This window comes from Sebastes umbrosus, chromosome 11 (genome assembly GCF_015220745.1).
Source record: "Sebastes umbrosus isolate fSebUmb1 chromosome 11, fSebUmb1.pri, whole genome shotgun sequence".
In the NCBI taxonomy this organism is placed as follows: Eukaryota; Metazoa; Chordata; class Actinopteri; order Perciformes; family Sebastidae; genus Sebastes; species Sebastes umbrosus.
Window position 1 is genome coordinate 25,195,662 of NC_051279.1, and position 18,361 is coordinate 25,214,022.

The following is an 18,361-nucleotide window of genomic DNA, read 5'->3' on the forward strand; positions in this document are numbered from 1 at the left end:
GTGCGACTGGACTGATACTTTAGAGTCAACAGTCATTTACTGACGTCAGTCTGCAGTTTATTGTGATCAACGCCTCCTGTTATTCTTGATGATGATGATGATGATGAGAGATTTGATGAAGAATGTGCTGTTTTGTTTGCAGGTCTGATGTAGGTTGAGAAGAGAATGATCCTTTAATTACAGATTAATTGATCCTGTAATCTTTGGAGTGAAAACGACAGATTGAACCGTTGCATGTTTTGTTTGACTATTTGACTGAAATTGAACTGAACTCTCTTAAATATTTACAGTTTATCTGAACATGAAGTGATTGTAACAGAAATAAAAGCTCATTTATTCTCAAACTGTTAACAAACATAGATTCAAGTATATATAAAGAGTAAAGTGTCTCTGTATCAACATGTACTCTGACATGTTTAAATAAAGCTTTTGGAGTCTGCAGCTTCACTTCACTTTGTTTGTGTCGCAATTAAAAACTGACTGATTCACTTTAGTTCATTCAGCTCTTAATTAGAAAACAAGTTCATAAACATCTGCAGGTATAAATATGTATTTATTTACTGAATATCGCAGCACTTAGAAAGTGATGTTATAAAAATAAACTCGTCTGTCGTCTGAAACATGGTGAACCAGAAATGTTCCAATTATTAAATATTTAGACCCGTTTTTATCAACTAACGTGTTGATTTAAGAGAAAAAGCCTCCAGTGACACCAGTTAATGATGCTGGAAACATGTCTGGAGTCCAGTTGGCGCCCACTAGAGGCTAACGGCTGCTGTTAGCAGAAGGCAAAATATTAACAACATTTACTCTCCTCTGAAACGTTTCTCCAATATTGTAGCTCGCTAGAGCCTCGAATCACAGTTTGTCATCTCAAATGTATGTGATATCTGGATTCTGGCACCCAACAACACAACAAGATGACATTTTAGATGTGTAACTTTAGTCCACTGCTAGTGTTAGCCTCCAGTCTTTCCTTTGTTTAGCCTCCAGCTAACACCGTGACGTCATCATGACGTCCACACTAAAAGGGTCTATTAGTAGTAACGTTGTAAAATATTATGATGCTCATACTACATTATGTGTCATTAACTTGTTCGTAAACATGATATAAAAAATTCTTACAAATATTAAAAAAATTATGTTTATCACACAAAACTATTAAGAGAGAGGAACAAATATAAAAGTCAAGTCAATAAAATCAACATTTTGCAGTTTCACGTGACAGGAAACAGTTCAACACTTCAGTTCCCAGAATCCCCAGGTGATGATGTCACATCATCAAGGGTTTTGTCTCTCCGCCATCTTGTCCGTCTTCGCCCTCTTGGATCGTGCCAATTCCACCAGATGCAGAAGCGCTCTCAGCCTCTTCCTCGTCTCCTTCATTTTGGATTCGCTGGTGACGGCCACTTCCTCTTCCTCCATTTTGACCTTTGACCCCTTGAAGTGCTCAGCGGCCTGTTCTGCGTCCGACATGTCGGAGGTGAACGGCTGTGCGACGGCATGTTTCCCTCCATCAGTGTTTCTCAGCTCTGGACCTAAACCTCCGATCCAGCGGCAGCGAAGACTCTCCTGCAGTCTCATCAGAACGTCGTCGTCCTGGAAATGAGACAGAAGGTTGAGTGACAGCTCAGACGACCAATTAGGTGCATTCATGAATGAACAGTTTCTATCTGCTGAAGAAGGCTGTGAGAGTGGACTCCCTAAAAACGTGGTATTTCACCCGGACGGCGTGGTGATGCAGGACGTAGCCGCTACGGTGCAAAAATTTCCAGAACCAGTACACCGGACCGCACCGGTCTTTGAAATAATGCTGGGTCCACACTACATGAAAATCAAGTAGATTTTGGGCCCGATTTCTCCCTCCTGACAAATTGTTTGATAATTCTACAGATGATCTTTCCAGATGTTCCTGTGGTGTGAGGTGTGTTAGTTGTACTGAATTACCTCTGAGGCGTCTTTAAACAGACTCCAGATGTCAGAGAGGAACTCTGCAGCTGTTCGATAGCAAGGAGAGCGACAGAGAGTCAGACGCTCCGACATCACGGTCAGCTGACACTGAAACAACAGGATGACATCATCACCATCATCATCATCATCACCATCTATCATTAGATTATTATTACTCATGCATTCATGTAAAAGCAGGATTTTACTGTTGTAGTTGGTTTAGCTGGAGCTGATATAAATAAATAAAATATGTGGAAAAAAATCCCCAAAAGTGTACAAAAATGATTCATAAAATATGTGAAAAAGCTCAGAAAGATATGCAAGAAATAATTAAAATTAGTAGTAAAATATGTGAAATATGTCAGAAAAAAAAAAAAGAAAAATGTCCAAAAAGTTTTAGTAAAATATGTGAAAAAAAATGGTGAAAGAGCTCAGAAAAATGTCCCAAAAGTATTGGTAAAATATGTGGAATGTCACAAAAAAATGTCCAAAAAATGTCATTACAATATGTGGAAAAAAGTGAAAACAAAATTGAAAAATATCGGAATAATGTCTGAAAATGATTAGTAAAAATGTGTAAAATATAAGTAAAAAAATATCCTTAAAAGTAGTGGAGTAGAAATAGAAAAACTCCAGTTTAAAAATCTGTGTGGTGTTTCAGTTGTTATTTAAAATATAGCCAAAAAAGGATGTTGGTTTGAATCAGTATTGAAAGAGAAAGAGTTGGATGAGTTGATCTCTGGTTATCATTTTGTTATAGATCTGAGTGTATCAATAACTCTTCAGCCTCACGGTGGACAAACTGACCTGAGGAAGACGAGGGCAGCCTTCAACCTTCATGTACAGCAGCAGACTCTCACACCTCTGTGACGAAACAACACAGCAGCTTCAAACTAGTGTCACACTTACAGAAAACTTTAAAAGGGATAGTACGCATTGTTTGAAGCACAGTAAATGGCGGTCGGCACGCAAAGCAACGTACTGCTGTGGACATCAGGTTTCAGACATATCAGTTTAAGTGTACGCTATATGTAGAATATTTTCACCACTTTACCTGGAACTGAAGCCGTTATCTATGCACCAGACTCCATTCACAAAATCAGTGATTTTACCTCTGAGAACAGGTGAGTTACTGGTCTACCGCTGCCTCCATCGGTTAGTTTGTTTGCGTTATTGTGTGACTTTGGTGTTTTAAAGGGTTTGGTGGATCTGAACTAACCCTTTAAAACACCAAAGTCACAAAATAACACAAACAAACTAAGCAATCAATGCAGCGGTAGACCAGTAACTTCCCTGTTCTGAGAAGTAGAATTACTGTTTTTATGAATGGAGTCTGGTGGCTTTGAAGAGAGCATTGATAACGGCTTCAGTTCCCCGTCTGTCTTTAGGTGTCTATATTGCGTCTTGCTGCTGCCTCCGCCCACATTGCTTTGCTCCCGTGCTCTGGCATGCCGACCGCCACCTACTGTAGGTCATCATTTATTCAGACAGTCTGGTTTCATCCACCTCACACAGAAAACACTTTTAACAGATATATATGTGTGTAGACTCTGACCCTCTGGTCCTGCAGACTGAGACAGGGACTGTGAGGTCTTGGTGGTCTGTCGGAGCTGAAGGGGTCTGAGGGGTCTGACAGGTCCTGACACAGCGAGCACATCCACTCCGACCTGTAGGACAAACAGACAGTGAGAACACGTTGGACCCCTCTAGGTCACATGACAAAGTGGGAACCCCAGTTACATTCAGGTCACTAACTGACCTGCTGTTCTAAAACACAAACGTTAATCACAACCTGACGAGTGACATCGTTCAACGTATATGATCCATAGACTGTATATAAGAAGTGGACGTAGTCACTGATGCCACCCGTTGGTTTGTGGACTACAGTTTTGAAGCCTTGAGTTCAACATTTTGACTGTCGCCATCTTGGTTTTTGGCCACTGGTTTTAGCTTTTAGCTACAGGTTTGTTGTTTGTTTCTGTCATAACTAGTTTTTCTGGTGGTGAATCATTTGTTTGTTACCATGAAAGTAAGCGATTGATTGATTGATTGATTGATTGGTACCTGAGGTCTGGTCCAACAGGAGGAAGGTGACAGTCTCGGTGGTATCCTCGACCGCAGAACGAACAGATGATTGAACTGTTGGCTGATCGACAGGCGGAGCAGGTGACGATCACCAGAGTCGCAGGTGATGACGGTGATGACGGTGACGACGGCAGCTCGGTGATGGTGTCATCTGTGACGTCACCTGCATGTGACTGTAACACAGCAGAGAGGAACACTTGGGTCATCATGAATAGTTGATAAAACACACATCACAGTCACATACAGTCTGGTCTGGGACGAGACTAACTTGTATAATCTATTGCGCCAGTGCATGCTGGGAGATTATCTGGATGAGGATTAACAGAACAAGTTAATTTCCTGCTTTGTAAAATAATTAACTTTGTTGTTTTTATGATTCACAGGTGACCTCCTGTCTGAGCAGTAGTATTCACATCCTTTACTGCAGTAAAAGTACAACTACCACACCGTGAAAATACTACACTACAAGTACCTGGGTGTCCTGGATCTCTTTCAGGTAAAACTCATCTTCATCATCACCGGCGACCAAACTGAAACAAGGCAGGGGACAACCGGGTCGGGGCGAAGACACAGGCAGCCTGAACAGAACCACGCTGGGCTGCCATTGGCTCAGACTGCTGACTGACTCTCCAATCACCAAGCCCGGTTCGTCACCTTCACTGTCCGATACTTCAAGTTCTGGTTCTAGTTCGTCACATCCACTGTCCGATACTCCAGGTTCTAGTTCGTCACATTCACTGTCCGATACTCCAGGTTGTAGTTCGTCACATTCACTGTCCGATACTCCAGGTTCTAGTCCGTCACATTCACTGTCCGATACTCCAGGTTCTAGTTCGTCACCTTCACTGTCCGATACTTCAGGTTCTAGTTCGTCACATTCACTGTCCGATACTCCAGGTTCTAGTCCGTCACATTCACTGTCCGATACTCCAGGTTCTAGTTCGTCACCTTCACTGTCCGATACTTCAGGTTCTAGTTCGTCACATTCACTGTCCGATACTCCAGGTTCTAGTTCGTCACCTTCACTGTCCGATACTTCAGGTTCTAGTTCGTCACCTTCACTGTCCGATACTCCAGGTTCTAGTTCGTCACCTTCACTGTCCGATACTCCAGGTTCTAGTTCGTCACCTTCACTGTCCGATACTTCAGGTTCTAGTTCGTCACCTTCACTGTCCGATACTTCAGGTTCCAGTTCGTCACATTCACTGTCCGATACTCCAGGTTCTAGTTCGTCACATTCACTGTCCGATACTCCAGGTACTAGTTCGTCACCTTCACTGTCCGATACTCCAGGTTTTGGTTCTGGTTCGTCACCTTCACTGTCTGACACTAAAGATTCTGGTTCTAGTTCGTCACCTTCACTGTCTGATACTAAAAGTTCTGGTTCTAGTTCGTCACCTTCACTGTCTGATACTAAAAGTTCTGGTTCTAGTTCGTCATCTTCACTGTCTGATACTAATAGTTCTAGTTCGTCACCTTCACTGTCTGATACTAAAGGTTCTGGTTCTAGTTTGTCACCTTCACTGTCTAATACTTCAGGTTCTGGTTTTTCAACGTCTCTGTCTGATACTTCAGGTTCTGGTTCCTCAACCTCCTTGTCTGATACTTGAGGTTCTGGTTCTGGTTCACCACCTTCACTGTCTGATATTTCAGATTTTGGTTCCTCAGCCTCCTTGTCTAATACTTCAGGTTCTGGTTCTGGTTCACCACCTTCACTGTCTGATACTTCAGGTTCTGGTTCCTCAACCTCCTTGTCTAATACCACAGGTTCTGGTTCTGGTTCTTCGGGTGCAGACGGTTTCCCTGCAGGTTCTTCAGACACGGTGGAGGTGGGTTCGTTCTCTGCTGGTTCCGGCTGCCGGGCGGCGGCCTGCTGTACGCTGCAATCACAGGCGGAGTCCGCCACCGCCCTGACCACTGGACTCTGCTGCTGTTGATCCAGAGAAGAGGAGTGAGGACCTGGATCAGTATCAGGGTCGAGGCGCTGGGTGGAGGACGGAGGGCTGCTTGTTGGAGGTGGATGCAGCACCGTTTGACTCGGTCCGACAGAGATCTGGTTTCCTGTGGTGGCCGCAGGAGGTATTTTACTACTGACTGAGGCTGGACTCAACCATCCTGGGATGACATTTCCCATCAGGTACTTCTGTTTAGGCCAGGTGTTTCCAGGTGAGGCCTGACTGAGCAGCATAGGAAACTGAGGTACGGCAGGCGGGAGGCAGGACACCTGGTACACCGTCTGAGTAATGTTCAGCGGGGCGGCCGTGGACTGGTTCTTATGTGGGGCTGTCGGTTGGTTCAGAACCAGTGAGGGCTGGACCGGTTGGAGGACCGAAGACGGACCTGCTGATGGGGGTAGAGGAGCGCTGAAAGGCTGAGGCACCTGTCCTGGGCTATTCTTCTCCAGCTGAGACAACGTGGAAGACGGATGTTGGACCGCGGAGGTAACTGCAGCGGTGGTGGCGAAGGGAGCATTGGATTGGTTGACACTCAACGAGGACTTCCATGAAGTAGACGGACAGGTGACTGGAGCAGGTGAGTCAGTCCTACGGGACGGTGCAGGACAGGTGGAGGTAGTTGGAGTGACGGTGAAGGACAAAGGACACAGCTGGCTGGACGATGTAGAGGATGAGCTGACTGGGACAGGTGAGTCCCTGGTGGTCCTGGTTTGGGGGAGGGGTCTGTAGGTGGGATCAGGACAGGCGGGGGTGGACGGGTACGATGAGAAACCGGCTGGAGTGTTCTGATTAGAGGTTTGTGAGACAGCGAAGGGGACCCATAAAACCTGAAGTGCACCTGGAAACAGAAACGTCATCAGCAGACATCAGGATGTTTATAGCCAATCAGAAACAAGAAAAACATGTGATGTCAACAAGTCAGAAATCTGGAACTCATGATATTTAAATTCATAGTTAATTCACAGTATGTTACGGCGGCAATGTCCTCCCCCGGTACGTTACGGCGGCAATGTCCTCCCCCGGTACGTTACGGCGGTAATGTCCTCCCCCCGTACGTTACGGCGGCAATGTCCTCCCCCGGTACATTATGGCGGGAATTTCCTACCCCGGTACTTTACAGCGGGAACGTCTTCCCCCTCTTTACACATCCATGTTCACTCCAGGTAGATGTTCGTGCCAAATTTGATGAAATTCCCTCCTGAGATATCACGGTCGCGAGAATGGAGCGGACAGACGGACGGACAACCAGTAAACATGATGCCGCCGGCCCCGTCTGTCGCCGGCATGGAGTCATAACAACATATAGAAATATATAAATGTGGACACAAACCAGCAGTAACATCTCAACTTACCAAAGTTCACAACGGCATCCAGAGACGAGTGGTCAGTGACGACCTTCAGCTCAGACATGGTCTGAGGAGGAGACAAGTCCTCATCAGGAAGGTTCTTCAGCTGAGACTCAACCTGCAAAGAGAAAACAGCACCGGGTCACACTGGTTCTGGATCTGTTGATGTATTCAGATGGGTCTGGGCAGGACCAGAACAACCTGAAGGAACTACAGCAGAATTAATCTCTCCTTCTGTAGCGTCCTTGTTTCGATCATTTGAATGACCGACTTCAGATAGATACACTGTTCCTGCAGTGCATCGTGGGTATCAATCGGGGTTCCTACACATTTCCCATTTCAAAACACCAGACTTTTCCAGACTATTCAGTTGAATTTTCAAACCATTTTTGACTTTGTGCTGAAGAGGATGCAGGGACATGACGACAGGGCTTTTGCTTTTTACTTTTTCTTTTTCATACTTATCCAGACCTGGAAATTACTAAAATCAAATTCCATACTTTTCCATCCTGCGTAGGAACCCTGATCCTTTAATGCTTGTTGTCACCTTGTGATCACGTCTGGGATCTTTATTAATAATAATTATAATAATAATAATAATAACCTGAGTGGTGTAGTATTAATAATAATAATAATAATAATAACCTGAGTGGTGTAGTGTTAATAATAATATTATTATTATTATTATTATTATTATTATTATTATTATTATTATTAATAATAATAATAATAATAACCTGAGTGGTGTGGTGTTAATAATAATAATAATAACCTGAGTGGTGTAGTGTTAATAATAATAATAATAATAATAATAATAATAATAATAATAATATGACCTGAGTGGTGTAGTGTTAACAATAATATTATTATTATTAATACTACTACTACTACTACTAATAATAATAATAATAATAATAACCTGAGTGGTGTAGCGTTAATAATATTATATTATTATTAACATAATAATAATATAATAATATTAACATAATAAAAATAATAACCTGAGTGGTTTAGTGTTAATAATATTATTATTATTAACATAATGATAATAATAATAATATAATAATATTAACATAATAATAACAATAATAATAACCTGAGTGGTCTAGTGTTCATAATGTTATTATTATTAACATAATAATAATATAATAATAATATTAACATAATAATAATAATAATAACCTGAGTGGTGTAGGTCCACAGGGCCAACAGGTCGCTGGTGTTTCTGGCTTTCTCTGCTATTTCAGTCACAGCCTGTTGTTTCTGCATCAGCTGCTTCATCCTCCTCATCCTCCTCTGAATCCACTCATACTCCAACTCACACACCTTCTGCTCAGAGACAAAAAGATTCACAACTCAGAGCTGGTCCACTGGAAACGGATCAATCATCACAATCTGAGAACAAAAGCCTCCAACCAGGTTTAAAAGTCCTGAAACACCAAGCTGACGGTCGGCCGCTAGTTTCTGCGGTGTGTCCCTTACCGTCGGTTCTAGTCGGCCCGTGTCGGATTTAATTCATTAATTTTCAAAAGGCGAGCTAGTTAGCATCATGGACATTACAGATAGTAACGGTGATATATGATTGTCATGTAATGTCACATCACAGTGTGAACAGCAGCATGCTGACTGCAGTTCACTCAACGGCCACCGGTGTCATTAATAAGTTACGTATAGAACCTTTAAACCTTTAAACATCTGCCTACAAAGAGCTGAACAAAAGTAAAACTAATAATTTCTATTTTATTGTCATGTTTAATGTCTCTACTGAAATGTCCTGTGTTGAACAATAAACTATTATAAATATTATAAGTGTTTTCAGTCCAAAATGGTGGCAGCGGCTGTAGTCAAAAAAACACTGTAGTTTCATCCTCCTCCTCCTCCTCTTCCTCCTCCACCTCCCTCTCCCTCTTTCTCCCTCCTCTCCTCGTCCTCCTCCTCCTCCTTCTCCTTCCTCTCCTCCTCCTCCTCCCTCTCCTCTTCTTCCTCCTCCTTCTGGGCTAAAACAAAGGCAACGTGAGGCGACTGAAATGTCGTCCTTCGTTGCCGCTGGTTCTCTGATGTCTGGTTGGTGTGTCTGGGCCTTCAGTATAAACGCCACGCTTCTTGTGTTTTAAGACAATAATGATTATGAATAATGAAGTATAAACTTGTTGAAGTATAAAAGTAAAACAAAGTTTATGTAGGTTACCTCGACCTGTTTCAAAATCTCTACCATCCTCATCTTCAGATGTCGAATTAAGACGGTGTACGACTGCTGCAGCTCCGTCTTCAGACAAGACTGACTGTTAGCGATGTCCTGCAGCCTGAAACAGAACAACACGTTCACTTCTTTAATTAAATATAAATATAAAATAAATAAATCAGCCGTTAGACAACATTCACTCAACTAAATACATTCATCTCAAAGTCAAAAGATGTGGTTGCTATTCTCAGAAACAACCAGGAAACGGGACTTTGTGTCGAGAATTAACGAGGAAATTAACGAGAAAACCTGAAACTGGAAGACAAAGAAAAACATGGACGTTATGATACTTCATTTATTAATCATCCTATTAATTAATATTTCTGATTATGTTTCCTTGTTTACCTGGTCTCCATGTCCAGCAGAATCCGGCTCACTCTATCTCCCTGCGCTCTGATTGGCTGAACTCTGACCTCTAGCTGCTTCTTCAAAGTGTGCAACGCTTCCCTGACAAACTGATACCTGAGAGGAGGAGGAGGACGACAAAGAGGAGGACAACGAAGAGGAGGAGGTAAAAGCATCAAAGACCATTCAGACATATGTGAAAAATATCCGAAAATTATTAGTAAAATATGTGAAAAAAAATAGTAAAAAACATTCTAAAAATATGTGAAAAATTATTAGTAAAATGAGAGATATTTTTTTAAAAATATCCAAAAATACATTCAAAATATGTGATAAAATTCAGAAAAATATCCAAAAAAATAACAGTAACATATGTGAAAACTAAACAAAATAACATCGATTAGTAAGGAGTTCATTCTACAAGCTAAAATGATGAAAAAACATTCAGAAATAAGTGAAAAAATATCCGAAAAATACATGAAAAATGTCTAAATATGTGAAAAATGTCTGAAAAATATCCATAAAATATGTGAAAACTAAACAGAATATCATCTATTAGTGAAGAGGACGTCCTACAAGCTAAAAGCATGAAACACCATTCGGAGTCGTCCTCTCACACATTTGACTGGACACAATGAGATTAACTGTTCAACAGTCGTGTATGTGAAGTGTTTCTGTAACACTGATCTTCACATTAGACCCGGTGAGTCACGTCTGTGTGTAGAATCCACTGATAACTGTCAGTTTAGCCTCTGTGTACCTGTGGTTCATGTGAGCCGTGAGCTGACAGTCTCGACAGGTGAGCTGGTTACAGGTGAAGCAGTAGAGTTTGAGCGGCTCAGACGGGTGGAGTCTACAGAACTTGGTGGGAGGAGTCGAGACGCCGCCTGGAGATAGAAAACAGACACTTTGAGGAGGTGAGTGTAGCTAGCAGGCCAGAGAGGAGCAACACGAGCCACATCGACGAACACATTTCCCTTCTAAAACACAGAACTTTTGCTTTTTATGCCTAGCGTCCACACTACTCCAGCAAAAATAGTAAAAAATATCCCCAAAACATGTGAAAAATGTCAAAAATCATTAGTAAAAAATGTGAAAAGATAGTAAAAAAATACCCGAGATATATGTGAAAAACATCCGAAAAATATGTGGAAAAACGTCCGATAAATATGTGAAAATTTTTAAAAAATTTACAAAAATGATTAGTAAAATATGTGAAAAGATAGTAAAAAAAAAAACTGAAATACAGTATATGTGAGAAATGTCTGAAAAATATGTGAAGCTTTTCTGAATAATATCCAAAAAACATGTGAAAACTATAAAAAACAACATCTATTATTAAAGAGGACTTTCTACAAGCATGAAACACCATTCAGACATATTTGAAAAATATCTGAAAATTATTGGTAAAATATATAAAAAAAAACAAAAAGAAATATTGAAATATATCCCCAAAAAAGAACGGAAAATGTCCAAAACAAATGTGAAAAACGTACAAAAACATGTGAAAAATGTCCCAAACATATGTGAAACATTTCTGAAAAACATAAAAAAAATAACAGTAAAATATGTGAAAACTATACAAACTAACATCTATTGGTAAAGAGGACTTTCTACAAGCTAAAAGCATGGAAAACCATTTAGACATATGTAAAAAATATCTGAAAGTTATTGATAAAATATATGAAACAATATTGAAAAATATCCAAGAATGTACGAAAAGTTTTTGTAAAATACGTGAAGAAAAAAAAAAAAAAATTATTAGTAAAATATGTGAAATTGTTTTTTTAAATAATATGTTAAAATGTCCAAAGATATATGATAAATGCCAAAACATATAAAAAAAATAACAGTTCTTCAGACATTGTTAAAAAAACGTGTTCAGAGAATTATTCTGCCTCCACTTAACGCTCCGCCCGCTAAACACCTCATCATGGTTACTAACAGGAAAGAGGACTACAGATCATAATCTGACCTGCTGGCGGCTGGTTGAGGATCCGGTGTGATCTTGTCACCGTCACTCTGCGATGAGCCGACACACAGATGTCACACAGAGCTTCATTACAGTCCACACACCAACACCTGGCTGAGGAGGCGTCACAGCTGCAGCACTGAGGAAACAGGAAGTAGTCAACATACTTGTGCTTTACTTGAGTATTTCCATTTTCTGCTACTTCCTACTTCTACTCCATCACATCTCAGAGGGACATATTGTACTTTTTACTCCACTACATTTATCTGACATCTTTAGTTACTTTACAGATGACAGTTTTTCATCCCCTTCCTGTCCACTGATTTTGAGTGTTTGTGATAAACTGAAGAAAGAAATATCCCCAAAGAGTGAAGAAACAAATAGATGAAACTCTGGTGCTTTTCAATAACAGCCGCTAGATGGCGCTGCGGTCGCGCTGCCGCCATTTAGAACTGAAAACAACAATGAGTCTGTGTCCATGGATGTATAAAGAGACGTCTGCAAATCAGAGGATATAAATCAACTCCCCAATAGAAACACTTTAAAAGCCCTCATTTAAATCATTATGTCCCAAAAGTAGTAAAATGAACTAACAGCTGAGTTATTTTCTTCGCCATAATGAACGTGCTTCAGACCCATGGGACTGCACCGCCCTGCACGCTCATATGACATATCTGGTTCTGCCAGCTTCCTGCTAGCTGTATGCGGCTGTAATAATGGATCTATTGGCTGTAATTCATCACTTTTATTATCTTCTAATACACCCATGGGCTGTATGTTGTAAGCCTGTACCGTGGTGGATGTATTAACGTCTCTGTTCCCAAACAACCGGCTATCGGCCAGTAGCTAGTGGTGCTAGTAGCATGACATCAACAGAATTTAATAGAGTTGTAGGCTATTTACTAACACGCAGGGCGAAAGCACAGGACACAACCTCTTCTACATCCATGGTCTTTGGTCTATTGGACCCTCCTCTACATCCATGGTCTGTGGTCTATTGGACCCTCTTCTACATCCATGGTCTTTGGTCTACTGGACCCTCTTCTACATCCATGGTCTTTGGTCTATTGGACCCTCCTCTACATCCATGGTCTGTGGTCTATTGGACCCTCCTCTACATCCATGGTCTGTCGTCTATTGGACTCTATTTTGGATCCTTGACATGAAAAGCTTTGAGATTGATCTCTCTGGGAAGCGGCCGGGCAAAAAGTTTAAAAAACAAATAAGTAAGTAAATAGTTATAATAGTATGTATATTTACAATATTTTATTGCGCAACACAAGTCATTTCAGTAGAATATGACAATAGAACAGAAATAATCTAGTTTCACTTTTGTACGGCTCTGTGTAGGCGGACGTTTTACTGGCGTCCGGTAGTCACTTTCAGTCCAAAATGGCAGAAGCGTAGCTCTGCTGCTGGGCGCTGATGTTGCAATGGAATGAACAGTTGACTTTCACGTCTTATTAATAAACGTTCTTTGGCAGACTTGAACCAGTTTGTGTTACCTGCTGTCTGAAATCTGCTGCTGCCTCCATGTTGAAGAGAGAAGTCATGTCCTAAAAGACAGAGAGAGGATTTTATTTGTCAAACACCAACAAACATTTGAATAACTACATTTACTGTATGTCTACGCCAACTAACAACAGACGATGTATTGGACATTAACATCAGCCCCCCTGTGACACAGGAGCTGGACAAGATGAACCTGTCATGGGGAGAGGCCCAACATGCTGCCAAGGACTGAATGCAATGGAGAGAGCTCATTGAGGGCTTATGTCCCATAGGGGATGAAGAGGAGTAAGTATGTAAGTACGCCAACCAGTCAGGTTGCAGTTTACATCACTGTCTGTCCAAAATGTCATCATTATGTTATGGCCATAAACATGTTTTGTGAGGTCACAGTGACCTTTGAAAATCTAAATCAGCTCATCCTTGAGTCCAGGTGGATGTTTGTGCCAAATATGAAGAAATTCACTCCTGGCGTTCCCGAGATATATATTGACACGCCATCCCTGGTCCGTCCAAGAGTAACGCAAGAGGGTTACCTCCATGCGTCGGTCTCCGATGCCGAGGGGCACTGACCCTGGTGTTAGCTGGAGGCTAAACAAAGGAAAGCCTGGAGGCTAACACTAGCAGAGGGCTAAAGTTACACATCTAAATTGTCATCTTGGTGTGTTGTTGGGTGCCAGAATCCAGATATCACATACATTTGAGATGACAAACTGTGATTCAAGGCTCTAGCGAGCTACAATATCAGAGAAACGTTTCAGAGATGGAGAGTAAATGTTGCTAATATTTAGCCTTCTGCTAACTGCAGCCGTGAACCATTGGCTGCTGTTAGCAGAAGGCTAAACTATTAGCAACCCTTTCTCTCCATCTCTCAAACGCTCTCCTGGTGTGGGTGTGATACTGCTATGCTCTTCGAAGTTAACTGTAAACTCAGATGTCAGGGGTATCAAAGCAACCACGACCACTCTGATTAGAAACAAAGTGGTCTTGAGGGCCGTTGGGGTAGTCAGTACCACCTTGAATGGTCCCTCTCTTCTGGGTTCCACCCACTTCCTTTTGAACACCTAAATGTACACCCACTCCCCGGGTTGTATCTCTCGGAGTTCCTCAGGAATTTCCCCCCTCCTTTGTTCTGCGGCACCGTTTCCCTGTTGAAATACAGCTTTGTGTATAGACGGTAGATGTTGCACATAGTTATCTTATAATATCATACTCGCCAACCTTGAGACCTCAAAAATTGGGAGGATTTCAAAACCAAAGCAGGGGGTGTAGAAGTAGTTCTCTTAAAATCATACAGAAGTGTGCTCACCTATGATAGAGAATATTGATCATATAACCGTACTGAATTATTGACAAGCGTATAATCATAGTTATTGTTGTGATGTTTGTAGCCCCTAGTAACGTCACTGCATGACCCTGGCTTTATCCTACAGCTGTTGATGAATCCTCATGAGGCCTCCTAATGAGATAGTGCATAAACTTGATAAGTCTCGTTTGACTAGAATTACAGCTTTATAATCAACTGTACCGACAACAGGTGGCATTTATCTTTTTTAAAAATAGACGCTGGAAAGCCCCAAACATATTCGAGTCAGATGAGGTAAACGATATCTATGGCCCTGTTCACACCTGGTATTAACATGCGTCCTCTGTGATTCAATGACAAGTGGACAGCTTTAAGTACGTCTGTTCACACCTGGCATCGAAATGCGTCTCCACATGCGTCTTCAGTGGCCACTTGTGATCCGATCTCACTTCCCCGCCGCATATGCAAATGAACACGTAGTAAACACACGGCTAACACAGCAGCCGTTGTGACGTAATATTACATGAATGTCAGTAGTAATATCCTACATATTCGTTAATTCTGGTTCATTGTATTAACATCAAAATAAAAGGTTATTGTACCGGCGGTCCCTGGGGACCTCCGCGCCGCCGGTGCCGGCAGCGGCACCGGCAGCGGCACCGCTGCTTTTGCCAGACAACAGCGGGGTACAGCAATCCAGAGAGCCGGGGAGGACAGAGAACAGGCAGGCCGGCAGTCAGCTCCGCGAAAGCAGCGGAACAAAAACACCGACACATCGCCGACAGTATGGTAATAATGCACTTTGCGTGTCTAGTCTACATACAGTAGAGCACAGAGGCTGTTTCCATGCTGACAAGCGCCCGTGTCTGCCTGTTTATTCACCTGAGGGGCGCAGTGATCCCGCGGATCCCAGCGGGACATCAGTAGAGTAGGCGGTCCTTAATGTGTCCCAGGATGCAGTCACTACACACTGCAAAAAGAATGTGGCCATATGTGGCCCAGACCACTTCTGAATGTGGTCTGAAAGATCCGATCTCAATGTGTCCTCAATGCGTCTTGAGTGTTTTCACACCTGTACTTAAAGCTGTCCACTTGTGATCGGATCACTGAGGACGCATGTTAATACCAGGTGTGAACAGGGCCTATGTGACGACTAACCATAAACTCTAAATTACCGGACACCAATTTAATTGAGACAACTGTGAAATATTATGAAGAAGGAGGGGCAAGCCTCTTGGTCTAGTATATAAGGCTATGTTATTAACCCCGAAGTCAGTCGTTTCGGGTTTTGGTTGTGTTTTCTCTGCCCTTATTGAACGCAATAAAAACTCTGCTTTTTGCATCAGACTTGGATTGTCTCCAGAGAGTTATTTGAGCATCTTATGTTGACTTTTGATGCCTTGGACATTGAGTTTTTGAAGAAAGTTGATCCGGGTTCTCAGACACCTTAGGCCCAAGGCCTGAGATATCCTGCTTCTACAGGGGTCTGGAGGTCCTCCCCAGAAACATTAGAGTTTCAGAGACTTTGTTTCCTGCATTCTGGTGACTTTAAAATAATGAAAATAACAAAAAAATAAATGCACTGAAACAGCATTTTTTGTTAAATAGGCGAGGGCTGACCCAAATGCTTCGACCGTTGCCATGGTAATCGTCCTCCAAATCAGTATTCGAATGCTTCGTTTTTTTTAATATAAGTATGTAATAATAATGTATAAATTCCAAAATAGCCCATGAAATAAGGAATAATAATCCCACAACGCCATTCATCATTCATATTCAACATCAATTATTATTCTCAGACAGATTGTTGTGGTATACTTTCATGTATCAGGGTGTCTCGTAGAAGTATAATATGAGTGTTCTGCATTTAAAGTACTAATTTAGACAACAACATAATATATCATGTATTTTATACAGCTAATGTTAATCTTACATAAACAAAAATTGTGTTTGATGCATCATTTAAGCCAAAATACAAGGGTTTTGTCCTCCATATAAACTGCAGCCTAACCTAACTTGCCAAGCACAGCAGTGTGCTATCTTGCTGGTGTCAGCAGAAGTACAAGGCCAGCATGCCTGCAGGCAGCTGGCATGTGGCTTAATATGTAAATAAGATATAAGCAGCCTTTGTACCACTAAGATCAAACATTCTGCTGAACTTTCAGAAAACAAATGAGATTTTGGCGGTAGGCCAGTCGGGGCAGAAGTTGCCCAAGCAGGTAGGAAATCATGGGTGTCATAGAGAAATGATTGGGAAGGAGAGATGGTGAAAATGCCCGTCTCCAACAGAGTGACAAAAGTATAAAGAGGTGTGTTTGCATGTAAAAGTTCAGTTCTTGGTTCCGGAACAAATGGCTCGTTTTTATTTTGGTGACAGGATAAACTCTTTTTGCATCAAACTCTGAAACATCAGAGCAGGCATCGCTGCGCTCTGAAACCCGTTATTTCCAAGCCCCCAGGAAGTGCGCCGGTCGTTGATGCCAATATTCGTAGTGGCCAAACGGCGGTACTACAAGTTCTGTGTCAGTCACGTGATGCAGTGGGCCCAAAAATACTTTTTCTCATAGACTTACATTGGGAAAGAGACGTCTGTAACTCAGCGGATAATTTTTTTTTAGGTGAATCAACTCCCCAGTACGAACACTCTAATAGTCCTTATTTAAATCATCAGGTCCTATAAGTTGTAAAATGCACTAATAGCTGAATCCAGAGTTATTTCTCTTCCTCCGTCCATGTGAATGAGACCCAGACCGAGTCTAGAGCGAGGGCTTTGAGGCGGAGTTAGCGAGCCGTGACGACACCGTGACGGTTGCGACCGGGCGGACGCTACTGTGCCTGCTCTATGGGCCCAATGGATGCGGAAGATCGCCAGAAGATCTGGGTACTTTTCCACTAGGAAGTCAAGCCATTTTGTCTTCATGTGCCACTGAGCAACCTTCTTAGGAATGAACGGGGTCCCGCCTCCAGCGCTGTATCCTGTTCTCTCTATACATCCATGGTTATTTACAAATGCTTGTGCCGCGCCACGGCGGCTTTGCTGTGATAATGTGATGCTGTGATGTGTCGCGAGAGCAGACATTAGGTGTATCTGTATTGCCGTCCGGGTGGAAACAGTAGAGCTTATACGCTCCGTACAGCGTCAGAAACACGTTGACAAAAAATTTTAATTGAAAAAATTACAAAATTGCCATAAGTTGGGAGAAATGTGACCCCGGGAAGAAACCGTGAAAATCAGGAGGGTTGGCAAATATGTATAAAATGCAGGTTTTTAGAAAAAGGTTCTGTTTACCTTATTTTGTGGCCACCGTTGATCTGAGCGGCAGCAGCTCCGTCCAAGCACCAGGCCCTGTGGAAGTACAACTTTTAAACTTACAGAAATATGTTAACCAATGATAGAGAATATTGATCATAAAGGTATATAATCATTGTTAAATGTTATAATGAAGTCCCCAGCCATGTCCCTACAGTGGCTGGTATTGTTTTCACCTTCTGTGTGTCTAACCCTGACGTCATCCTTAAGAGCTATGGCCTCACTATGTCGCTATGACACGATTTTGGATTACGCTCAAAAAGGAGGAGCACGGTCCTCAAAGTGGTATATAAGACTGTGCTCCAAAACCTGCTGTTTAGTCTGCTCCGGACCAGGCTCGG

General features: G+C 42.0%; 1 protein-coding gene across 1 annotated transcript; it reads right to left on the minus strand.

Annotated features, from left to right (window-relative positions):
- Nucleotides 1-534: 534 nt before the first annotated feature.
- trim33l (tripartite motif containing 33, like) lies at nucleotides 535-18,053 on the minus strand. The gene is made up of 14 exons (XM_037783526.1): nucleotides 18,000-18,053; nucleotides 13,401-13,451; nucleotides 11,899-12,034; nucleotides 10,684-10,810; nucleotides 9,924-10,040; nucleotides 9,525-9,639; nucleotides 8,519-8,665; nucleotides 7,343-7,454; nucleotides 4,508-6,828; nucleotides 4,015-4,208; nucleotides 3,506-3,617; nucleotides 2,758-2,814; nucleotides 1,948-2,058; nucleotides 535-1,599 (listed from the first exon to the last, which is right to left on the minus strand). Exons 2-14 carry the CDS (start codon nucleotides 13,446-13,448, stop codon nucleotides 1,282-1,284), a joined length of 3,915 nt encoding a protein of 1,304 aa, XP_037639454.1. The 5' UTR covers nucleotides 13,449-13,451; nucleotides 18,000-18,053; the 3' UTR covers nucleotides 535-1,281.
- Between the last annotated feature and the right edge of the window lie 308 nt (nucleotides 18,054-18,361).

Excerpts from the sequence above, each read along its gene's own strand:
- trim33l (XM_037783526.1), bottom strand. The coding sequence starts at position 13,448 with ATGACTTCTCTCTTCAACATGGAGGCAGCAGCAGATTTCAGACAGCAG. Across the intron at positions 12,035-13,400 it reads CAGCAGATTTCAGACAGCAG|TGCTGCAGCTGTGACGCCTC; the intron begins GTAACACAAACT and ends CTGTTTCCTCAG. Across the intron at positions 10,041-10,683 it reads ACGGCTCACATGAACCACAG|GTATCAGTTTGTCAGGGAAG; the intron begins GTACACAGAGGC and ends TCCTCCTCTCAG.